Below are 26,299 nucleotides of genomic sequence, written 5' to 3'. Positions count from 1 at the left end.
TGATTCTATAGTCAAGACCCCGTGCCAGAACAACAGCTTCCAGAATCTACTATCTGTGCTTTGAGCCTTCCATGGGTTCTTCCCAATTTGTCTCTTAAGTATCATTGCTTTGACTTTAAATGGTGTAACTCTGCTTTTTCCCCCCGTTTCAGCAAGGGCCTCCTGACCTAGCTGCCAAGACTGCCTGAGAGCTCTTGCCATGTACCCCAATGCTCTCATCTACTGCACCTGCTGGGACCCCTGGAACTTGGGACCACGGAAGCTAATCAAGACCCCTCAGCCACCAAGAAAGACCTCCACAGGGAAGCCCAAGTAAGAATTACCTGGGACAGACTATGGTTTAGGGACTTGGGGTCCATTTGCAGCCTTCTTTCTTTCACAAGATTTCAAAAACAATTTGGTAACAGAAGTCCCACAAGGACCAGAAAGCCTAGCTCTGCACAGCTTTCCCTGCCAGCCTGTTAGGTGCACATTGGTGTTGCCAGTCCTGCCTAGGTTTAGTGTCATTTTAAATAAGCACATCTCAGAGTTAATTGAGCAGAGAAAGGGGGGCTTCTAATTAAAGGGCCCCATGGTAGCTACCCTTCCTTGTGGGATGAATAGCTTTGGGAACTGGAGGACAAGCTAAGCTGCCAACCTGGGGACCCTCCAGAACAGTGAATAAGTACCAAAGCATTCCACCTGAGGTTGCAAAAGGCTATCTGCTGTCAGCCCATGTATTCCAATTTTGGCTCACTGTGGGGATTTACCTAACCTGGGAGTACTAAAACAGATTTCTGAATTTCCAGTTTTCTCTTTTTTGATGTTTCAGGCCAACTCTTCTTTCTCCAGCTTCAAAAAATCAAAATTATGCCCAATCAGCAACAAAACCAGTTGTCTCTCCAAAGTAAGTATTTGCATGTTCATGGCGTGGGAATTGTTTGAAGTATGTGAATAAAACAATCTCCCTCCTTGGCCCTCACACCCTTGCCTGACTTGAACTAACTGCTGCCAGGAAGGTCAGAGAATTGCCAGAACCCATCATAATTTCCCCCAAACCTCAGATCCTACTTATAGATGATATGGCCCTCTGTACCCACAGCATTCAGAATCACTACAAATGAGGTCTCCTCTGAGGTGCCCTGACAACTGTTTCCTGCCCTCAAAGGGCACAATTCCTGATTCCTGTCATAGACAAAGAGCCTCCCATTGGTGGTGGTTACCCTTTTACTGATTACTTTCCTGTGTCTAAGATTTTATGTAAATTACAACTCTGTTTTTACTGATATATTTAAAATTTTGCTCATATTTTATAAACTTAGAAGTGTGACTTAGTTTTATGTCTTACATGAGTCTTTGTATTTGATTTATTTATATATTTGGAAAATATTTGTTGAGTATATTATTTGCTAGGCCTGTTTCAGGTGTGGGGAACAGCAGTGAACACAGCGAAGGCTCTGCTTTCTTGGAGTTTACAGTTATAATTTTATGTATGGAGATCAGGGAAAGTCCCTTTCTAAAGGGACTTTACAGAGCCACACTGACATCTGGGCCAAGTACTCCTGGCAGAGGGAACAGAAAGTTCAAAGGCTGTGAGTGGGAACTTGCTATTCCAGGAAGCAAAGAGGCCAGTGTAGTGGGAATGGAGGAAGTGAGGGTAGAATGGTAGGAGATGAGCTCAGAGAAGTAACAGAGTTGATGAATGTGATTGGCAGAATAATGGTCCCTCAAAGGTGTCCATAGCCTAATCCCTGGAAACTGTGACCATGTTCTGTTACCAAGGGGAAATTAAGATTGCAGATGAAATTATGTTTGCTAAACAGCTGAGTTTGAGATAGGCAGATGATCCTGGATTATCTAGTTGGGCCCCATGTAAACATAAAGGTCCTTATATGTGAAAAAGAAAGCCAGAGTGTCAGAGAAGGAGATGTGACAATAGAAGCAGAGGTCAGAGGGATGCAATTACTGGCTTTGAAGATGAAGGAAAAGGCAAGGGACAGATTTTCTCTTAGAGCCTACAGGAGGAATACAACCCTCCCAACACCTTGATTTCTGCTCAGTAAGACCCATTGCAGACTTTGACCTCTAAAACTAAGATAAATTTGTATTGTTTAAAGCCACTAAACTTACAGTAATTTGTTACAGCAATAATAGGAAATTTATACAGTGAAGTTTGCTGGCCACTGTAAGGACTTTGGCTTTTACTTTGAAAGGGATCCTGTATCAGCTGCTAGTGTTGCCATTACAACGACAAAAAAGACTGGGTGGCTTAAGCAACAGAAATTTACTTTCTCATAGTTCTGGAGCCTGGAAGTCCAAGACCAAGATGCTGGCAAGTTGGTTTCCTCTCGGGACTCTCTCCTTGGCTTGCAGATGGCTGCATACTTGCTGCCTCTTCACGTGGTCTTCCTTTTGTGCGTGTGGATCCCTGGGTGTTTCTGAGTCCTCGTCTGTCTTATTAGAACACCATTAAAATTGGATTAGACCCATCCTAATGGTCTCATTTTACCTAAAAGCCTTATCTCCAAATAGTCATATTCTGAGATACCAGGAGTTAGGCTTCAACATATGAATTTTACGATGTGGGACACAGCTTATCCCCTCACAGCTGGAAAGTCATCAGAGGATTCTGAGAAGAGTGACATGATCCAACTTGCATTTGTGGGAAGACTAATCTGGCTACTGCATTGAGAATGAGGACTGCAGTGGCCAAGAGTACAAGCCTTGGGAAAAGCCAAGGGAGACCAGATAATATGTAATTGCAGGGACCCAAGCAAGGGATGATAGTGATTGAACCTAGTAGAAATAGTAGTGAGAAGTGGTCACATTCTGGATATATCCTGAAGGTACAAAACAATACGATCTGCTAATGGGATGGTATAAAGTATGAGAAAAAGAAAGAGTCAAACCTGATTTCAGGATTTTTGGCTGAGCAACAGGAAGGATGGAGTTGCGATTTTCTGTGATTGGGGAAGACTGCAGAAGGTGCTCATATGTAGGGCATTGAGCTTAGGAAGTTTGAGATAACATATGAGAGGGAATGGCCAGGGAAGCAGATGGAGCATCATCTACCTAGTGTCCTGAAAGCAAAAGACAAAAATGTTCCAAGAAACAGGGCCTGATTATATGTATTAAAAACTGTTGCTAGTTAATTAAGATGAGGGTTGAGCAGACTGCATCTTGGTGACAACAGAGGGAGTTGTTTCAGTGGAGTGGAGGTGGCAAAGCCTGATGGGAATTGGATCCATTCATACCAAGGCATTCACTGAATATCTATATGAGTGAAAAACTTCCTTATTGTCTGACTTCTTTGTGCTGGCACCCTGCCCACATGACCACACCTGTGAATCTTATCTAACTTCCTTTTTAATAGTCAAGCTCAAGGCCTTAGTCACCCAGTGCTTCTTGCTGGGAGAAACCTCACTAATACCCACAGCTCCACTCTGGCTGCCAACATTAGCCCTCACCAATATTGTCCTCCTCTGGCCTTGTAACATAGTGAGAAACACTTTGTGGGTGTTTTTAAAATTATCTATCCAATACCAGCTGATTATATTTATAACTTTCCAGTAAGACACTTCAAGGCAGATTATTCCCTGAAACATGCCATCTTCTAAAACCAATTTAAAGAAAACACTGGTCCTGGGCTCCATGTCAGCTGGCCTCCAAGTCCTGCCTAGATAACACTTGGGAAGGGAAATGGAGCACCAGGCACAGGAGGGCCTGCTACTCCTCCCCTCACCCTTGGTAAGAGGCTCAGGTAGTCATTGACATGACCTCCAGCATGACATGGGAAGAAACTGCTGACCAGTCAACTCTTAACTTGGGCCTCGGTCCTCAAACATGCCACTTCAACTCTCTGAGTTACATCCTTTTTTGTGAATCCTCTAATTTTCTTGCAAACATATAACATGCTTTTTGTTTGAAAAGTTTTCAATTCTTACACACGAACTAAATTGTTGTAACCCTGTTTCAGCAATTCTTGGGGGTTGTTTTGTTTTTTATTATATCAGGAGCCTTGAAAAATGGCAGTAGTTGGACATTCTCAACCCCTGAGAGACACAATTAGCAAATCCCTTAATCTGCAGTTCTCTATGGCACTTAACTCTTTTTCTTCTATTTTCAGTATTTATGGGCCTCTTTTTCTTTATTAAACTCATTCAATTTCTCTTGGTACAAAGGACTGTAGTTTGCATATATTAACCACTCACTGAATTCATTAAATGAGAAAATGTGAAGTGCTTTGATTGATGTCAACGAAGTGTCAAAATTTGGTGAGTGTAATGGGAGCAATCTGAGTAATGGGTTGATGAGGACAGAAAAGAGTAAAGATGAATCATTCTGGATTGACTTTACCTTTTACTTTTCAATGAGAGAAACACAATTATCTGACAAAATGAGTATCTATGTAGTCACAATGACCCTTCCAGGTCTAAAGTTGACGCAGTGCTATGGAAGGTCTCAGTTTGCTCGATGAGATTTACAAAGAGCAAAACAAGCAGATGAAAAGACAACATAAACTCAAATCTATGGTCAGCTTTTTAAAGAGATTCATTGGTCCCAATAAGGCTTTCCTAAATTCAGAGAAAACAAACCAAATTGTCACTGGGGACAGTTGAGTTGGGAACATATGGTTGATTTAAGTTGCATTTTAAATGGTTTTAACTCTTAATATACATGTGGATCTCACTGTATTATCAGTGTATATTGTGCACTCATGCCCATTTTTTAACACACAGAATCTTTTTTTTTTTTGTCAGTGAAAGTTAAACTCAAAGTTTGGTAGTTACATATAAGGTAACCAAATTCTTGGAATGGTTTTCTCAAGAGACCCCTGAGTGCCTCTCTGGAGGTCCCCTCTAGGGGTGGGAGATGTGGAATCTAAACCAGAATGATGGTTATTAACCAAGATGAAACCGCTTCCACCAGGAAAAGTCCTTCCAACTCCAATCACCATCTAGAGTCAACCATGGACTCTGGACCAGTCCAACCCTGGTAACGAGCTCCTCAACCCTTAACAATACTGTGGTGGTTTTAATCATGGGTAAATGAAACTTCTAGAGCAGATTTTAGTTGTCTATCTTCACAACAGCTGCCTGACGGTATGTGTACATGTGTGAGTATATCTTGAAGTCAAGGGGAGGGGCCCTAGCTTCATATACCTACGCCGACTTATTTTTGTCAGCACATCAAAAGGTAGTTACTCTTATTCTAATCTTTCAACCTTCTAGGTGAACTTCCTTATAAATACTCTTTTGGTATTTAGGTACCTGATATTATACTCATGTTACTGTAACTGAAAACAAATTTTTTTATCATCAGGGTCAGCACCAGATCTCAGGATAGTAACATTTTGTTTATCCTGAAATTAACTTAACTGGCTATTTCAGGGTCCCAGGATACCAAATTCTGGTGCAAATGAGAAGAAAGACAGTTGTGCAGACAACATACATGTCACCAAAAAAATGTGTTTGAGATTATGCACCACCCTCAAAAGCGAGCCCTTTGGATCTTCACTCCAAGTCTCTAGGCCCTTATTTTAGGAATGGTTCTACTATTAGACTAGTGACCAGTTGATTTCCCACTTTTTTACTACCTGCCATTTTATCACAACCTGTGTACCAATGATCCCTGGATCATTAAACATTCACTATTTTCTAAAGCATACAGGGGCCTCAGAGATCATCCCAGAAATGATTTTTTTTTTTTTTTTTTTAGATGAACAGTGGGGTCAGGGCACAGCTCCTGAGCTTGAAACTTCTCTTTGTTCTCTGGTTGCTTATGACCCTGCCTTTCTCTTGCAGAACGAAAATCCATTTAGGAAATCAAGAGGAGAGCAATAATTTACCTTATGTGAGTAAAAATGGAAAGAGGGTTGTGGGATTAACAGTTCTTGAGTACCTACTATGTGCAGGCATGGGTCCTTTACACATACTTACTTCATTGAATATTTGCAGTGATCCTATGAGGAGGTGATGAAATTACTGCAAATAGTATGTGGCTGCTAGGATCAGGACCAGGACTTGAACTTGGCTCAGCCAGACCCCAGAGGAGGTGTTTAATTACCTTTCTACTACATTGTATAGGGCAAGGAGAGTATTCCAGGGGAACCAGATGGTGGCAGTCAGTCCAGACCAGGATACCACTCATGCCCAGATGCAGGGAACCCTCTGCTGCACTTGGGAATCCACAAATGCTGGGCGAGGGGCCATCAGGGCACCTGAGGAGGACAGGGGCAGGAGCATTTTGGAGAAACAGTTGGGGACCAAACCCTGAGGGATGTTGACACCCGCTTAGAAGTTTGGGCCCCATCCTTTTGATGTCTGAAAGCTTTTATGGGTCAACATAGGCATGAGACAAGGTAAGATTTACATTTTAGAAAAAACACACTCTAGTGGGATATAATTGGTGCTTTTTACTACTTTCTGCTTTTAGCTATTTTTCTTTCTCCCCCAACCCCTTAGAAAAGGATCATGTAATCCCTTAATGGGCAGGAAAAAAATTAAATAAAAATGTCATAGCCCTCCAGGTGGAGATGATGATGAATTTAGGGGAACCAGTCTGAAGGTAGAGAGGCCCACTGGGAAAGTGTCTCCAGAGCTAAAGAGACAGATGGTGATGGCCTCAGACTCTGTCAGGGCCAGGGGTATGAAAGGAGAAGATGAAGATGAGAAACATTTAGGAGATAAAAATGGCAGGTATTGTATCCTGCAGGGCTGTCCTGCACAACTCTAGAAGGCATAGTCTATCTGGATCTATGATGGCTGGTAGTCCTGCTCAGATTTTTTACTTGGCATCTAGAAGAGAATGGAGGAAGAACTGGCTTGAAAAAAGTTTTTTTCTGTAACTGTGCTAGGCATTTTATCATATGTTATTTTGTTTATTTTTTTTACGTTATTTATTTATTTTGTTTATTTATTTATTAATTTTTTTAGAGAGAGGGAAAAGGAGGGAGAGAGGGAGAGAAACATCACAGTGTGGTTGCCTCTCACTCGCGCCCCCAGCTGGGGCCCTGACATGCAACTGAGTCATGTGCCCTGACTGGGAATTGAACCAGCGACACTTGGCTTGCAGGCCGATGCTCAATCCACTGAGCCACAGCAGCCAGGGCTTGTTATTTTGTTTTATCCTCCCAAAATCCCTTTGAGGAAGTTGTTATCCTTATTTTCTGGTGAGGAAACTGGGGCGCAGAGATGTTGAATAACTATGACTGGTGGCAGAGTTAGGATTTAAATTCAGGTCGTCTAATTTTTAAAACTGAGTGATTTCCACAATACTCAGCTGCCTCCAGGCTTCTGGCCATGAGGGAGAACATAGAAGAGGAACAGGGCTGGGTACAGAATGTGGAGTGGGTGTCAACAGTTAGGTTTTGGAAACGTTGAGCTTTAAAGGCCTAGGGGGACATCCAGGATCCAGTTGAGTCTTGCGAATGGGTCTCAGGAAAGAAATCTGGAGATACGAAGGTGAATGGTAACTGGGGGAGGGCACAGGAAAGACTTGGGCGCTGGGCCTGCATCTCATGTCTGTGTTTTTATATGTGAGTAGGGCACTAGTAGACTTGGAGGAATCTCAGTATACTGCAATATTATCTTACTTTACACCTTGATGCCCAGGAAGTAATCAACGTGTCACCTGGCTATCGCCTCTTTCGGAATAGGGAGCAAATTTCCGTCACCTTGGGAGATGAGATGTTTGATAGGAAAAAGCATTTGAAATCAGAAACTATGGACAAAATCAAAATTTCCAGGTAATAACTTTGGACCAACACTCAGCTCCTCAGACCTATCCCTGCCTGTCTGGGCCTGGCCTCAAGGATAAGCCCCAAATGTCCACTCCCAGTTACAGAGTCCCTGCTCTGGAGGTGCTGCAAAGTCACTTCATGCCTCAGCCCTGTGCCTGCTCCTTTTCACACTGCCTCTCAGCTCCAGTCCCATTCTAGTCAGGATGAAGGTCAAGTCAGTCGGTTGATCTGGAAAGTGGTTGGGTGTAGTGCGATTCATACTAAAGGAGAGCAATTTTTCCTGAAAGTAATGAACTGATCAAATACTCATGAAATAGCCCACATTTGTTGGGTGATAACTAAAAGTAAAGTCGGGGTTCCTAGGAGGCTCAAATATGTATCCCCTTTTTCATTATGTTCAAATGTATCACTCAGTTCTGCCTCTGGGAGATACAGTGTGGATGGTCTGGCCTAACTCCACTCCAGTTGAGTACACTGTCATCCTTTCTGTCACTCAAGTTCCACACACTCTCTATCCCCCAATGCCGTGCAAAGGCAGTCCCCACATCCTTTTCATTCTACCTCCAAAATCTCCCTATCTTCTCCTTTCCCACTATTACTTCCTACCTGCACTATTGCAATGCCCCCCACCCCCCACCCCTCAATGAATGTCTCTTCCTTGGGCTTTCAATTGCTGTGAAGAGTATCTTTCCAAGACAGAAATTTAAAAGACCAACAATAACAACAGAAAACACACAGAGACTAATCACCTACCTATTTGTAGGTATATAGAAAGGATACAACCAAACTGTTAGCAGTGGGAAGGGATCTGAGAAGGGATTCAGGCTGGAGTCACCCTGATCTGACCTGGCCTAGAGAAACAAGACTCCAGTCTCTATCTTCCCTTCAGTGGGAACATTCAGGCCCTGTTTTCTTTGCCCTGCTCATCCAAGGCCCTCTGCAGGAGGAGATGGGCCATGTACCCACAGTCAAGCCAGCACAACAGTCCATACTCGTTTTATTCCCTACTAAAACTGTATTGTTTGTATCAAAGATCATGTTAGGAGTTCCCTATTGTTCAACCTTCTCATACTCTTTCTTCTTTCTCATACCTTGATGCCCTCTCCTCCTACATCTTTTGTTTTTTCAACCTCTTGAATCTCTCTACTGCACTCCACTCAGCACTGCCTACCACCCTGTCTACTCCAGGCCAACCACATAGAGCTGAACAATCTCAGACATTGTGGAGGCTCCAGATCCAGAAACACAGAAAATCTATCAAGTTTGAAAGCCACTCTCTTAAATCCCCTCCTCATCCAGTTTCTGTCCCGCCCTTTTTTCCTGTCCAATTTACTGTCAACATCAACCTTATTCCCCACCTTTTCATTTTCCAATTTTCTGAACTTTTCCTCCCTCCATTTTAACTATCATTACCAAATCAAAGTCAAACCCTAATAGATTTATGACATATTCCTCTTTTCCTTCTATTCAGTAGGCAACCAAACCACCCCACTCCGTTCTGGCCAGCTTACCCAAAAGGGCCATGTTTAAGACTCAACCACCCTATTGCCAAATTCCTCCTCCCCACCCTTCTACTCCTCCTCTGCCACCCCAGTGATGGTGGAGCAGGTGCAGATCATGCCTCGGCGCTCACCAACCCACAGCCAGTAATGTTCAGGAAGAGGCTTGACTTGCATGAAATAGCAGCTCTGTGGATGATTGAAGAGTTACTTATTTCATAGGACTGATATCATTACTGACCTAGAAGAGCAGATCTCAGAGCTGACGATGATAATAGAGCAAATGAACAGAGACCACCAGTCTGCTGAAAAATTGGTGAGTGATCCTTAAGTTAGCTGATATCTCTATGGGTACCGGAAATACCAAGATTTTCAGATCACCTGTTATCTGTGAGGAGTGATGCCAATGACTTGACTCATGGGAGCCATGTTACCCAGGCGAGAGCTCTGAAGATAGGACTGTGGTCACCTCATAGTCTTCCTCTGTTTCCATTCTCATCCATATTTGCAAGAACTCAAATTCTTCCTCAAGACCTAACTCAATATCTGGGAATTCTCCCGCTGCCTCCGGTGCATTCAGCACCACTGTCGTCTCTACCGTAGGGAATGCTGGCCATTTCCCACCTGGTGGGCAGTTACGCTTCAGAGGTTGTGAAGGCTCTTGATGAGGGCACCAGCACGGTCAGCACTTTCAGAGTTGCTCTAAAGCTACCCAGAATCCTCCGGTGGCCACTTCCTGTTGCTGTTGAAACTACCAAAGCCCACACTTAAGATTCTGCTGATGTCAATTGCACTCTGTGTTTCCTGGGGATTTTGGTGACACTTTCTTTAGATTCACCATCTATTTTATCATAGTTTCTTCTTTCCCACTTTGAGCAGATGTGCCTGGTGGACTGGTTTGGAGTGATAAACAAAATCCCTCACCACCTTTCCTGTTGTTATTGAAATGCACTTGTAAAGGCTGAATTCCCAGCAGGCTCCCCCCCTTACCCTCTGATACACCCCAGATGCTTCTGAATCCTACTAGGACCCAGCTTGTGACTCAGAGTGAGCCCTGCGCTACTATTGAATCATTGCTATATTTATCTGAAAACCCTGCCAGGTTTGTGGTTTTTTCTACTGAAAGAAAATTGAGTCTCAGGAAGTTAACTAATTAGTATAAGAGCATTTACCTTTATTGGGAAAAATGCTCATTTTCACTCACTGAAGCATCAGTCCTGCTGAAGACATATTTAGAGATCACTTCTAAGGAGGGACATCAGATTGTGATCCTTAAAATTCTCCCACCTAAAAAATAAAATAAAATAAAATTCTCCTACTTATAAATGCCCCAAATTGTTGTGTGACCCTGTGCATGGGAGAAGTGCTGGTGCTACTGTTTAGTCAGAGAGGGACAAGAACAAGCCCCAAACCCTTGTCTCAGCTGGCAGCAGGTGCTAACTAGCTTGGAAGTGTCCACTCCTCCTGAGACAGTGACTAGAGGGTCTGATGTGTTAGAATGGAACTGAGCAAATCCTGTCTGCTGGGACACAAGCATTCTGCCAACAAGGATTTATTAACACTAATTCAAAGTTCATTGAAGGCAAGGTCTGAGTCTTAAACTTCTTTGGCTCTTCCAGGCCAAGCCCTTTGTTCAATAAATGATTGTTCAATTGAATTACGTATCTGAGGGTCCAAAGACCATGCTCTTACAAAGAGATACAGCCCAGCAGAAGAGACCAGACCTGCTGAAAAAACCTGATAGTGACAGAGATGATTTCCATGCACCAACACTGCAAACTGACTACAGACCAGACAACATAGAGCAAGACAGGAATTGTTCTGATCCCTCAGTAATGATAGAGAAACCTGGGGAGTCAAGTGTTCCCCATGAATGAGATGGCTTCTCATAAGTTGCAGACTGGAGTGGGAGTAGGGTCCTTAATCCTGTGTTGCTAATGATGGCCTCATTTCCAGCTCTCCAATGAAATGGATCTCCGCTGTGCTGAAATGAAGCAGAACTTTGAAAACAAGAACAGGTATGTTTTCTGGCACAAGCCCTTGTGTGCTGAAGGCTCGAAGAAGGCTCCTGCATCCTTGTAGGATTTCAGTTCACTGGGATTTCAGACAATGCCAAATGGAGTTGGGTGCAAAGGGTGGGGGATATAGTATACATGTCTTTGGAGAGCAGGATGATTTGATTGGAGGCCACTGAAATGTAGTGCAGAAAAGGCTATTCCTGGTTTTGCACTTTCTCGTCCAATTATTTCATTTCCAGTATAATCTCCCTTTTTGTTGATTGCTTAGAAGAGCCATTTTTTATTCTATATGAGATTTTTGTGATAGACAACTGTTGTCCTCAGCCCAGCCTTCTCTTCTTCCTCCTTTTCCTGTTTCTCCTCCTCCTCATCTTCCTCCTCTTCTCCTCTTACTTTCCCTGCTGCTACATCAGGGCCTAGACAAAACAGGAAGAAAGTATAGGAGGGGCAGGATCCAGAGCCCCAAAGATCAACCAAGGTGAAGTAAATGAGGTATATTGTCTGTGTGGGTGAGGAAACCCACAAAATCCCCTTCTCACTACCTGCTGGGCACCAGAGGAGCCTCAGAAGCCCTGGTGGAGAGAAGTATTCCTAAGTGAGTCATAAACTTGCTTAAAAATTTTTTTTAATTAATTAATTAACTTATTTAGTATATAATAGACTTTACTTTTTAGAGCAGTTTTAGGTTCACAGTCGTCATCAGCAGCCGTCGTCGGCAGCCGTCCGTCTCGAGAGACGATGGTGTAGCTTCTTAAGAGTCTATCTGCACCGCCGAGAATGGTTGTGCAGTCCGACTCGGGAGTGACACGGTATCTGTCTCCTCCCGTGTTGAATCGACATCTTACGATGACGCTGGAGTGTCCTCTCCAGTGAAGCTGAAGCTACAGAGCCTCGAGAGACGATGGTGTAGCTTCTTAAGAGTCTATCTGCACCGCCGAGAATGGTTGTGCAGTCCGACTCGGGAGTGACACGGTATCTGTCTCCTCCCGTGTTGAATCGACATCTTGCGATGACGCTGGAGTGTCCTCTCCAGTGAAGCTGAAGCTACAGAGCCTGGGCAGGGTGATATGGAGGGTCTGCTGTTGCCCATGCAGCAGACCCCCCCTCTCTTCGCAGCTGAAGGATCCAAGGGAAAGACGGAGTCAATACAGCTTGGCTTCAGGTGCGCCGCAGGAGTTGCCGGTGTTGACTACAACGTCAAACCGCCTTAGGGACTCCGGCTCCGGATTTTCTGTCGGGGTTTACTCCCTTAGTCTTTCCCCTGAAGAGGTATGCCGCAAGGCAGCGGAGGTTTTTTTGGAATCAGAGTTTTCCTTCTCTGATGTGCCCTGACTGGAAGATCGAACCAGCGACACTTAGCTCGCAGGCCGACGCTCAATCCACTGAGCCAAACCAGCCAGGGGTTAGGTTCACAGTAAAGTGGAGGATAAAGTACAGACAATTCCCACATATCCCTTTTCCCAACACCTGCATAGCCTTTTCCATTATTGACATCCCAAACTACCATGGTGCATTTGTTACAATCAACGAACCTGCATTGACACATCATTAGTGCCCAAAATCCATAGTTTACATTAGAGTTCACTGTTGGTGTTGTCAAAACACATTATACATTTTTTTAAAAACTTTATTCATTGATTTTTTTAGAGAGAGAGGAAAGGGGAGAGATAGAGGAGGAGAGAGATAGATCTGTTTGTTGTTCCACTTATTTATGCATTCACTGTTTGCTTCTTGCATGTGCCCTGACCGGGGATCAAACCCACAACCTTGGAGGACTGGGACAATGCTCTAAGCAACTGAGCTACACTGCTCGAGCACATTCTAGAAGTTTTGACAAATGTATGTATGCACCATTATAGTATCACACAGGATACTTTCACTGTCCTAACATCCTCTGTGACCTGCCTATTTATCCCTCTCTCCCGTCTAACCGCTGGCAACCACTGCACTGATCTTATGACTTGTCACCATAGTTTTGCCTTTTTCAGAACGCCAAATAGTGGGAATCACACAGTTGCAGCCTTTTCAGATTGGCTTCATTCACTTAGTAATATGCATTTAAGGTTTCTCCATGTCTTTTCTTGGCTTGACAGCTCATATAGCCTTTCGTTTAAACGCTCTTCTTAAGAGTGAACGCAGCCCACAGTTTCAAGACTATGTTCTTAGGGACCATCTATGGCACCCACAAGATCCATTCAAAGTGGTAATTGGTGAAAACAAGAGTCCTTTCCCCCCTTCTCTGGATAAATACCAATAGAATGCATCAAAAAATGAGGGTCTTCCAGCCTGCTCACCGGCTTCCCGCTTGAGGGAGGAGAGATGGGATCAGGTGAGTATAACAGCTCAACTCTGGACTTCTTTTCACTGATGATTGTGGCCTTCTCCTGGGGTCCCACAGGGAGCTCAAAGAGGCTCATGCAGTAGAACTCAAGGAATTGGAGAGCAACTACAAAGAAACCTTAAAGGCAGAGAAGTTGGCTGCCCAGGAAAAACTAGGTATGTTCAGGACCTGGAAGAATGACCATGGTGAAGGGGCAGGAAGCTGACCATGTGAGTCTAGGGCAGAGGAACTCTCATGGCCATGGGTGGGCTGTAGCTGGACTTTAAAAGTTGCCTCCTGAAGCTCAGGGAGAGGGAGTGACTGAGAATAAAACTGAAAAGAGGGAAGCCATGTCTACCATGTCCTTCCTACACCCAGAAGATGGAAGGACCTGTGACCAAATTTTGGGATATAAGCAAGTCCCTTAATATCAAGTCTCAGTTTCCCCATCTGGGGACTGAGGACAATAATACTTGCCTTTATCAGAATGATAAAAATGAGAAAGCACTTTTTAAAGTACGTTTAAAGTTCTGCAAATACAATATTATTCTAATTCAGCAGGATTCCTGACCTGCAAAACGATGATGTTTCATTAAATTCTAACTGATACACTGTTATTTGTGTTGGCTGTTTATTCCATTGTTTATGTTGCCCTTGAGAAGAAGATGGTGTGTCATCTTCAGAATTCTGGGTTGATAGACTAATCTCCACAGAGAGAAGGAGAAATTTTATAACCTCTCTTTCTATTGCTTTTCATTTTTTAAAAGGTTATACTTATACCTTGCTGATTTCCCAGTTTTTTAAAAGAGACCTTGTATTGTTTTCCAAATCAATGTACACTAGGAAATGTTATTTTAAAAACAGAGAGGCAGGTGCATGCTACAAGATTTTGCTTCTCTTCTTCCAAAGATTCAGACTTGGTGTCCATCAGAATTGCCTGACAAGCATATTATTGACAGGTAGTGGGCCTTTCCTCTGAGAGGTCATTTCAGTAGGTGTAGGGTGGGGTCCAGGCATCTGACTTTCTAATAAGCTTTCAGAGTGATTTCTGAGGCACACCATGGTTTTACCGCCTAGGCAATGAGTTTGAGGTGGGGAAAGTGTGTGAGAGCTCACACTTGAATTTGAAAGTGTGCATTTCAGAGCAGTAACAATGACCCTGTTGTTTTCCTTTTGTCCAGAGGAGATGGGAAAGGAATACAAGTATTTGAAGACTATGTTTCATATGTATCAGGTGAGATTAAAACCTCCTTGTTGGATTATCAGAGTAAGAGAAGCAAGGCTCATTCTCTTGCTTGTTGATGTTGGGATGAATCTAGAGCTCTAGACCAGAAAATAACTTTAGATTCCCAACATCCTTGGACCTAAGTGGCACATACTAACCAGGCCCAGAGAGAAGAGTGAACCTTTGGACTGTGATGGCTTCCATATGTGACAGGTTAGTCACCCAGACCCTAAAGGAGCCCATTGAAAAAACACCTGCTCAGTGTTTTTTTAAGGAAATACATAAACCAACAATAGCAATAACAAGAAAAAACTTACCATCCCAAGACAATGGTTGTTACTATGTGTACTTTGTGACATCTTTGATTTTAGTAGAATGCCGGGTCAAAAGGAAGAACTACTGTAAAGGCCTTCGATATACTTGCCAAATTGCCACCCACAAATCCTGTGCTGCTCCCACTAGCGGAGCATGGGAATGCTCTAGTCATCTCCGAACATAACCCATTCATTTATGGAGGCCCAGGGACAAAGTTAGGGCCGGATCTCTTCCTAGAGTGATGAGAGAATGGGAGATAGGGAGTGGCCAGGGAAGGGCTGAGGCAGTGAGCCCCCATCCTATGGAGACCAACTAATCCCAGTATGCCCAGGACTTTCGGTGTTAGCACTGAAAGTCTGGAGCCCCAGGAAACAACTCAGTTCCAAGCAAACAAGGATAGTTGAGCACCCTATCAAAGGAGGAAATCAAGTCCAGCACAAGCACCACCTCTGAAATTTGATTTACCACCCACAGTTTAAGTTTTGAGCTTGTATTTAAAACTCGTTTTTCAACATGTACCTTGATACAGTCAGGGAAAACATCATAGACCAGAGCCTAAGAGAAGCATCAGGTTGATAAGCAGATAAGTTGCCCCTATTTCCTATGTATGCTTTGTGTTTGCTTTAAGGTGGGCCTCTCCAGAGAATGTGACCTATCTGGAAACCGAGCTGCCCACCAGTCTTGAAAGTGATGAGAGAACCTCTATTTAAGTGGCCACAATTACAAGTGAGCTCTGATGCCCAGTCCCAGTGTGAATTCTGTGGTTAACCTGACAAGGAAGTCAAGATTCTGAGACCTTCTCAGCAGCATCTGGGGCCTGGACCTTGCCCTTCCTGAGGTCCCATCATCATGAAGTCTGAGCCAACCCACAAGGGCTGACTTCTGATTAGACTTATTTAACTTCAACCACAAAGGAAGTTAGATTTGCTGAGGAAAATGGACACTCTGAAAAACATACTGTTGTTTTCTTAGTGTTCAAGTTAACTTCTAGGCATTCCCCTTGTTTTTTCATGTGCTATTTATAAGTGATTTATGCATAATTCAGAGGGAGTTGACATGTGAATCTTCAACATGGGAACCCTACCTGTCTTGAACCCTACCCAGTCCCAGTGGGCAAACACTGTGCAGAGTCTGACTTTTAGGCTTCTCCAGCTCTCAGGGGGCTGGGCTGGAATTTACTTTCACCAATCACCCACATAGGGTCCTGCATCCCCACCCTAACCCCCCAGCAAGGGTTCCAGGTGACAGAAACTGCAAAGGTCCCAGTGTTGTGCCTTGGGCCAGTGTGGAGTTTTTTTCAGGGTCCTTTTCCTCATGATGCCTTTGTGCCTCCACAGGACAGCATTTATGATGAAATGGAAGATAAGTGGTTAAGGAAGAAGGCAGAATGGGAGAAGGATGAGAAGTTGGAGCGGGAAAAGATCCTGCTACAACAAAGTGAGTACTTCTGACTTCTTGATGATAGGTGCACCAAAAAACTGCCATTAAACTTGGTCTCGACTCAAGGAAGGCAGTCATGGATTCACTAAGGGTGATGAACCACATGGCTAGGCTCCTGAATGGTAGATGCCTGGAATTTTCAAGAAAGTGACAATAAGAATGGTGTGTTTTATAAGTTCAGCCACCTGCAGTTCTAAGCCTATACCTTCCAAAACTCACTGATTCCACGTTTGGCGAGCGATCATAGACTGGAACAAGCTTTGGAACATCTGCAATAATGTGGACTTGTTATCTAGATACAGATAACTCCAAATGTTCCAGAAAAAATATTCTTAAATTAGGTTTTAAATATTCAGTTGTTGGGGTACGGGCAATACTCCGTTATACTGAATTGAATTCTGTATTCCAACCCGATCCCAAGTAAGCCATGTTTGGTACATACATACAGATATAGATATATAGTAAATTGTGATATAATTGACATATAACATTGTAAACGTCTAAAGTGTATAATATATTGATTTGATACATTTACATATTGCTATATATTTTTAATATTACCAACATTAATCACAGAGTTAGGATCATACATAGTGCTCTGTAGGTGAGCCTCTTACTCAATTAAGCATTTTCATAAATGGAAAAGGGGGAGAGGAATTTATGGAGAGTCTTTCCTAGCCTAGAGAACTAGTTGAGGGTAGAAGTGGGACCTCTACAAACCTATTCCACATCCTACTCTGACCTAATTCATATCAAATTTAGTTGATTTTAACAAATTACTCATTTAAATACAAATACTCTCTGACAAAGTTAATTCTTAAGGCCATTTCTACCCCAGTAGGGATGCTGGACTACTAGAAGTTAGCATGAAGACCCTGGAGTTAAGGTTGGGAATGGAACATGGAGCTGCTCCTGTTTGAGGCTTTGCCTAGAATCCTACACTCATCCCATGTTGTCAAAGTCTAAGTTAAGGTGTTGCAACCAGTTTTGGAAGACTAAGCTTAGGCTGCTCAGAGTGTAGCTCAGTCCAGACTTACCCTGTAAGCCCAGGAGTTGACTCCTTATCTATCCCCAGCACCATAATGCTGAAGAAAAAATTTGTGTTAGCCTCTCACCCCTTGTTCCTCCTGTTCAGTGTTGATTGGGTCTCTGCTGATAGGTTCCTTTGCCCCCCAAAACCATTTAAGCCTACCTTCACCCCAGAGCTAAGTACAGAATAAATTTTATTGCTGGAAAAGTCATGCTAACCAAGAGCTGTGCTTTAAGATAAGGATATTCAAGAAAGCATAGTGTTTACTTCAGCAAAGAGAATAGACAAAATAATAAGCAACAGGTCTAAAAATAAACCACACAAAAAGAACAAGAGACATTAGAGGTAAATCCTACGGGGCTGATGTGATTGCGAGCCACCACCATGCTGCCCTCGCTCTCCAGTCTCTGCAGGGTGTGTCAGGCCAGACCCGGGCTGAAAGCACCTCAGTTTTGACCCAGTCTGGACTTTGTATTATCTGTAGATATTCTGGTTTTCTCTCTGCATCTGTTTTTCCCACATTTACACCTCTATGTGATCTCCTCTCACCTCCACAGAAAATAAGATAACAAAAAAGTTTGAGTTAGAGTCAGAAGAAGAAAAGAAGAAAATAAATGACTCCTACAGTGCTGTTTTTGAGAACTTCAAACAAGAGAAGGAGGTAACTCAGCCCAAAGCACATCAGTGGTTGAAGGTGCAGTCTTGGTGGGACATCTGGTTCCCAGGTGTACCCTGTGATTAGGCAAGTTTTTGTCTTTCTGGTACTAGTTCTCCTTTCCTAGTTTCCCTGGAAAATACGCAAGTAAACCGACAGTCTTGCTGTCCTTTATCTAGGTAGCCATTCCACAGGGTTATTGGAATGAAAATTATAATTAACCAGAAATAATAGAATGTGAAACATATAGAAGCTGAAATTCCCTATTTTGCCAAAATCCAAGTTATCTGAATGTCCTTCTCATTCTTGACTGTGGCTGAAGAGAGAGGGTATTGTTGCAGATTAAACTAAGCAAATTCGGTCATGTACAACTCATAGTAAATAAGGTAGCTACCTAAAAGTTAGAAGTTGTAAGGGTTAGCTATTCCTCTGAGTCACTCCACAACTTGACACTGATACCAGGTCCTAACGAAAGCAGGTCTCAGACCAAATTCTACCAAATGTGTGGGCATTTACTACACAAACATGCATTAGTCAGCAGGTCCAAGCAGTTATAACACCAGTTCTCTGAGTTATTGGGTGCATGAAAGATTCATCATAGGTATATGTGATGGTATTACAGAATTAAGCTCCATGATTATTCTGTAACCATTGTAAGTCAGCATTGGGCAACCAGAGCTCCTCCTAAGCAGGACAGAGAACCATTTGGGGGTCAGGTCTTAGACCCCATTCCTAAGTATACAAGCTACAGGCTTCTTAGATTATTGTACCCATTTCATGCAAATTGGAGAGAGACTCTAAAATATGTTAGGTATCTTAAATATTCCATTCCAATGATCATGCTAACTGTAAAGCCACTAATGTCACCAATAAAAGCCCATTTATTGCATTCACTACATTACTGAGCAAAACAGTAATGAGGAGATGGGGCATGCTCTGAAATAGTGCTTCTGAGGTTTAGAGAGCTCAGAGGCCTGAACAAGAAGTAGCAGCAGTTCCTCTTAGTGGGGAGAGATTTGATCATTTGCATGCATCTCTTCTTCCTCTAGTGACACTGACTAAATCTGTAAATGGGTGTTCTCTCTCTCTCATACATATGCTTTACACTTAGCAAACTGCACAGATATTACATGTACAGCTTAATGAGTTTTTGACAAATGTATATATTCATGTAACCAACATCCAAATCACAAAAGCATTCCAGTGTTCCTTTCCAGTTAATCCCTATCTCCGTCAAGACTTGCCCCAATACAACTACTCTGTCGATTCCTACCACCATAGATTATTTTTTCTTATTTTAAACTTTATATAAATGGAATCATACAGTATATGCTCTTTTGTGTAGAGCTTCTTTTCCCTCATTATAATGTCTGTGAAATTTATTAATTTGTTATTCATATCCATTATGTCTTCCTTTTTATTGCTCAGCAGTATTCCTTTATAGGAGTATCACCCAATACATTCACCATTTTCTTGTTTGGGGAGATTTTGGTTGTTTTCATTTTTTGACTTTTACAAATAAAGCTTCTATAAATATCCTGTACAAATACTTTTGTAGACATATGCTTTTATTTCTCTTGGGTATACCTAGGAGTGCTATTACTGGGATCTAAGGTAGGTATAAGTTTAACTTTATGAGAAATTACCAAGCTATTTTCCACAGTAATTGTACCATTTTACTCTTGTACCTTAAATATGAGAATTTCAGTTGCTCCATACCATTGACAATAGCTAGCATTGCTAACTTTTTAATTTTGACTGTTCCAATGGGTCTGAAGTGCTATTTCATTACAGTTTAGTTTCTCTAATAGATAAATATGTTGGACAATTATTTATATGCTTAATGGACCATATATATGTCTTCTTTTGTGAACTATCAGTTCAAGTCTTTTGCCATTTAAAAAAAAATGGGTTGTTTATGTTTTTATTACTGATATGTAGGAGTACTTTTTGTATTATGGATACAAATTCTTTGTCAGATATATGTGTTCCAAATTCTGTCTCCCAATCTCTGGTTATAAATATTCTTACAAGTATCTTTTCATTTTGCTCATCTTGTCTTTCAAAAAGCAGAAGTTTTAAATTTTAGTAAAATTCAACTTATCAAATTTTTTATGGTTACAAAAAGCTTTTTGTGTCTACTTTATGAAATTGTTGCCTATTCTAAGAATATGAAGATATCCTATTTTTAAAAAAAGCTTTATAACTTTAGCTTTCATGATTCTATGATCCATTTTAAATAATTGTTTTGTGTGAGGTAGGGGTCATAGGTCATTTTTTTGTGGAATGACATCCAGTTGTTCCAGAAAGATTTTTTTTTTTTAAATTTCTTTTCTCACTGGGTTGCCTTGGTGTCCTTGTTATATTTAGGAAGGGGCGAGGGTAGGCTCTCCATTCTATTCAACTATTTGCCTTTACTTAGGCCAACAGTACATTGTCTTTATTACTGTAGCTTGAAATCAGGAAGTAAAAATCTTCTAAGTTTACTCTTGTTTTTCGAGATTATTTTAGCTTTTCTTTATCCTTTTTATTTTTATATAAATTTTAGAATTATCTTGTCAAGAAAGCCTGCTGGTATTATGATTGGAATTGCATTGAATATAAAGTTCAATTTGTGGAGAATTGCATATTTAAGAGTATTAAATCTGTGTACAAATAAGAAAAGCCTTTGATGAAAATATTTTTTAATATTTGTCAGTGTCCTAAGGTTGAACATGGGTGAGATTTCCATTATTTAAATTTAACATGTGAGGTCATTAGTTTATAATATGTGCTTCATGAAACCAATATCTAAACTTGGTAAATATTAGATTTCTGAATCCTATTTTGGTTTTCCTAGTTTTTGAAAGAAGTGCCAGAACCCTATTGCTGATCTTTCCAAATAAAATTATTTTTAGGAGCTCTTGAAGCAACATGAAAAGGACACCTTGCAATTAGAGGAGCTAAAAAAGACCAAAGAGGTAAGCTTTCTTATTTTTGTGTGTGTGTGGAATTAGCATCTTACAAATACATCAGTAAGATTATATACAGTAGTCCCTCACTATATCATGGTTCACTTATCGTGGCCTCACTGTACTGAGGAATTTTTTAAAATATTATATTTAATTATTTATCACGGATTTTTTGCTATATCGCAGGATTTTGCAGTACTGTATACATATGTTGTTAAAGTTATGTAGGTTTAAGAGTGTAGAATATGTTTAAGAACATAAGTAGTGTTTATAAAAGTGTGGGAAAGGTTAATAAGGGAGTGGGAAAGGTTAATAAGGGACTGGGAATGGTTTATAAGTGTGTGGGAAAGGTTTATAAAGCCTTAAAATATATATAAATACTAAAATAAATGTAAAGTTCCTACTTCGCAGATTTTCACCATTCGGGGGGGAGGGGGGTGCGGTGTCCAGAATGTAACACCCGCGATAAGTGAGGGAATACTGTACTGTATGATCTTCAATGTCAAATGTCTTTTATCTCTAGTAAGGCTCTAACCACAAAAGAGTCTTGAATATAAAATGCCAGATTATTTCCTTTAACCTCTGAAAAAGTATAATGGTGCCCCCTTGGAACTCTAACTCCAAGCCTGTCCTTAAAACTCTGAGTATACCATACCCCACAGCCTCCTCAAGTAACTTCTCCTTCTGAGACTTCTATGCATTAGACACCTGAAGGGAAACTGTTCAGACCAACGAAGTGCCTTGTGGTTCTTCTTTCACTGGGAGTTTAATTTAGATTCAGAATGGACATGTTTGGGAAATGATTAGCCATTATGAAAGCATGGAATGATACCTTAGAGTCCAGACAGGGCTTCAGTATTGTTGGGCAAACAGACTGCAATGTCCCACAAAGTAAAGGAATGAGTTTGGGAGCAAGGTAGATCCAGTGTATTCTTATAGCTGCTTTACTGAGCTTGTCCACTGATTCTATCATTTGTGTCATTTCTGGGTCTATTTCTATTAATTGATTTTTCTCCTTATTTATGGTCATAATTTTTTGCTTATTCGCATGCCTGGTAATTTTTTAATTGGATGCCAGCCATTATGAAATTTACCTTGTTGTGTGCTGAATATTTTTGTATTCCTCTATATATCATTGAGCTTTGTTTTGGAAGTCAGTTAAATTACTTGGAAACAGTTTGAGCTTTTCAAGTTTTGCTTTTAAGCTTTGTTAGGCAGAATGACAACAGTCTTTAGTCTAGGATTAATTTTTCCCCACTACTGAGATATACCCTTGTGAGCAGTCTACCCAATACTGTGTGTATTTAGAATGGTTGTTCTACCCTGGCTAGTGGGAATATGAACTATTCCAGTCCTGTGTTGGTTCTGGGGATTGTTCCACCTGCTCCATGCTGGTGGTTCTTTCCCCCACCTTATCACCTTTGATCTGTTGCCCTCCATCATGCTACTCCAGTGGCACTGGACTTCTTGCTGTCTCTTTAACAGGCCAGGATGCTCCTCCTGTGGAGTCTTTGCACTTGCTTTGCTCTCTTCCTGGAACATTCTTTGCCAGATATCCACATGGCTAACTCCTTACCTCCTTCCAGTCTTCACTCAAATGCCACCTTCTAAGAGGCCCCTGAACAACCTGCCTGACACTTTCTTTTCCCTGTTTTATTTTTCTAACCTGATAAACTCGGTGAAGGCAAGGATTTTGTCTGTTTTCTTTACCACTAATTCCCAGTTTCTAGAACACTGGCTGGCATGTTTCAGACATATGCTAAATAGCAACTGATTTTTATAATGAATAAATAAATGAAAAATTTGCAAATGATAAGCTTTACACAAGGCAGTTGCAGTAAATGATGGCACTTTTCAAGTGTATGCATAGTGGGAGGGTGCTCGTTACATGGGTAGAGCTGTAAGGACGGGTAAGGGTTAAATGAGGCTGACACCTGAAAGCAGAGCCCTACCTGGTCCGTTTTTACAGCCTCTTCAGCATTTTTCTAAAGTAGATAGTGCTTATTCCTTCCCATCACTTATCTTCCACCTGCATCCTTGGTTTGCTTTTAATTTATTATTGTAATTATTTTGTTTACTTTTATTTAATTTTGTATATTTCCTGCACTAGAATGTGCCCCATAAGAGTAAGAATTATATTTGTCTTGTTCATCATAATATTCCTAGTGCCTAATACAATAATAAGGTTTTTTGCTAATTACCAGCCTATTTTTTTAGAGCAATGTTAAGTTTACAGAAAAATTAAGCAGAAAGTATAGAGATTCCCCATACACTCCCCACCCCCACACAATTTCCTCTATTATTAATATCTTGCATTTGGTGTGGTACATTTGTTACAGCTGATAAACTAATATTAATATATAATTTTTAACTAAAGTTCCTAGTTTACATTAAGGTTCATTCTTTGTGTTCTACATTCTTCAGGGTTTCTTTGATCTAAAAATCCTCTGTTCTCTACCTATACATCCCTTGCTGCCCCTCCCAACCCCTGACAACCACTAATTTTTTTTACTATCTCTAGTTTTGCCCTTTCCAGAATGTCACATAGTTGGAATTTATAGTAGATAGTAAATACTTGTTTAATAAATGAATGATTGATAGTTGTTGTGATAACCCATGTGAGCTCCAGTGAAGGCTGGTTCTGGGGCAGTGACAGTGCGTTATAGAGGAGGGTGTGTGTAGATGGGCGAGGCATGGAGAAGGGAGAACTCACAGGACATAGTGGCTGAATGGTGCAGGAGAAGCAGTAGTTAATCAGTGCTTCCCATTCCAGTCCAGGCACCTGGAGAAGAGAATAAAGGGGTAGATACCATCAGGATATCCAAAACAATTTCTTTTCATACAGATCATAGAGGAAGAGTTGCATGCACAAGCTGTTATCCTAGAATCACTTAACACAACCCTTTACCAAACCCAGATGGAACTCCAGCGAGAGGTGAGTATGGCTGGAATGGGGACGGGTGCGGGTGGGAGGACCCCAGATCTCAGTGCCGCTCTGACATGCAGCTCTTGCCCTACAGCTCTTGTTTGGGAAAGAGAGCTGTTAAAACTTACATGTCTTTCAGAAAGCTGCAGTGGGAAATCTGGAGAAAACACTCCAGGCCAAGCTTGCCGAATCTGAAGAGAAGTTTAAATACACCATACAGCTACTGACAGAAGAAAACATTCATCTGAGGTGTGAATGATGCACAGAAACATGACTCACTTATTTTTGGGAAGTGGGAGGGAGTTTGGGTGAGGAAGAGGTGAAGATGGACCCAGGCATTCCCTAATGAAGTCAAGGTTCAGGCACGTTCAGGAGAAGGATATTCACTGTGAGCCTGGCCACTGAATTTACCTGCTATGGTGGAACAGTCCATTTGCAATGGTACTGGGAATGTGTCTAGAATCTTCATCATTACCCACATCCTAGTTTTTATGCAAAATGACATGTGAGATTTATCTGAGAATCTCTTAAGGTATTCAGTTTTGTGACTAAAGATTATTTTTACATCCATCTCCCCTGAGAGTTTGGTGGTTTAGGTGTTAGTGGTTTACCCTTAGATGCAGCTGCATTTGGTTCCTGTGGAAATTAGCTTCAAGTCAGAAATCATACTGCTAACTGAAGATGCACCTTAAGTCACTGAAATAAATTTTAGTCAATGCTTTCATATAAGGAAGTTATTCATTGTGTTGATTTAGTAGAAAATTCTGCATATGGGCATTTGGTCACCCAAATATCATATTTCACTAAATTCAAAACCACTACAGGTAATGAGCGAAACGGCCTCCAGTGAAAGAACAAAACCACTTTTCTCTCTCCCCAGATATCTTATACTCCTTTCTGCCCTTTGAGCCTATAGTGATACATCTTCTCTTTCTTTATAGGCAAAAGATAATTGCCAAGAATGAAGAAAATTATGAAGGACGATCTAGAAGATCAACCTGTATTACTATTTATGAGGATGATTCTGAGACTATAGAAGATGGTAGCAGCAGAAGACAAGAATTATGAGCAGGAAAGTTGCTCTCCATTATCGGAGATGGTAGGAACACCACCTCTGCAAGCCTAGAGAACTTACGTAAGGTTTTCATGAGAAACACATGTGATGACTTTGGTTTGGGGCTGCCTTGGTTCTGCTTTTGTTTTTTCACAATTTGCTTCCCTCTGAGTTGTTGGGGCTGTTTTAATTCTCATTCAATTACATAGATACTTCATGACTCTTTGTTGAAAAGTGATACTCTCTATACCGAGAGCTGAGCTTTCTCTGGGTGTACTATTTTCTCTTCCAACTGTACATATTTCATTGTGAAGACACTAATCTGAACATTTTCTTCCTATTAAATGTTGACTGTATTTTGGACTGTACCTTGTGTTCCCCTGGGACATTTAACAAGTAAGAAAGAATTAATTTGGTTTCATTTCAAAAACCTTTCTTTTTTACATGTGTCCCCACTCTCCCACCTCTCAATCATGTTTCCTAACCTGTGGTTAAGGAAGAGTTTCTGATGATTCTTGCCATCTTCTCTAAATATTTTCTAGAATTCATAGGCCCACAGGGCAGGCAACAAAAATAAGTGAAGTGGGCTGGACATAGGAAAAAACAATCTCACAAACAATGATAGTTGGTAATTGACAGCAGCTTCAATAGAGGGGATTGCGGTGTGGGGGACTGTGAGAGAACTCATTCCACTGCTGCCAGGTAGGAGCATGGGGACAATGTGGTCAAATAATTTGATTTTTCAAAAGAAGGTATTCTGGTTTTTATGTGACATCTCCAAATTTTTAAATATGAACAACAATTTTTAAAAAATACAATTGTGTGAGCCAACATTGGGAGGCTCAAGTAAAATACCTGATTTAGACAATTTCCACCTGTGAGAAATGCCATTGGCTAAAAACAAATCAAGCAAAACAATCTCCAAAGAACAGTAAGATTAAATTATATTTTATTTAAAATATTTTTGAAAAACTATTTTTTTAATCTTCACTTAAGGATATGTTTATTGATTTTAGAGAAAGAGGAAGGGAGAGACAGAGGAACACTGACTTGGGAGAGAAACATCAGTGAGCTGCCTCCCATACTGAAATGGTACAGAGCAGGGGAGGGATGCCCAAAGTCCCCGCCCATGATTTGGGGGACAGG

At 41.4% G+C, this 26,299-nt stretch overlaps 1 protein-coding gene across 1 annotated transcript; it reads left to right on the top strand.

Moving 5' to 3' along the window:
• The first annotated feature begins 199 nt into the window (after positions 1-199).
• On the top strand, positions 200-25,460 carry FLACC1 (flagellum associated containing coiled-coil domains 1). Its single transcript, XM_090268421.1, has 14 exons — positions 200-312; positions 812-886; positions 5,784-5,832; positions 7,593-7,726; positions 9,442-9,535; positions 11,176-11,237; positions 13,636-13,733; positions 14,739-14,791; positions 16,435-16,534; positions 18,125-18,228; positions 21,120-21,182; positions 24,019-24,108; positions 24,239-24,348; positions 25,041-25,460. Exons 1-14 carry the CDS (start codon positions 200-202, stop codon positions 25,165-25,167), a joined length of 1,272 nt encoding a protein of 423 aa, XP_090124547.1. The 3' UTR covers positions 25,168-25,460.
• Positions 25,461-26,299: the final 839 nt, after the last annotated feature.

Source organism: Furipterus horrens, unplaced genomic scaffold (assembly GCF_987537825.1).
Source record: "Furipterus horrens unplaced genomic scaffold, mFurHor1.1.pri manual_scaffold_1, whole genome shotgun sequence".
Lineage (NCBI taxonomy): Eukaryota > Metazoa > Chordata > Mammalia > Chiroptera > Furipteridae > Furipterus > Furipterus horrens.
Note: the sequence above shows the minus strand (reverse complement) of the source record. Positions and strands in the feature narration are given on the sequence as shown.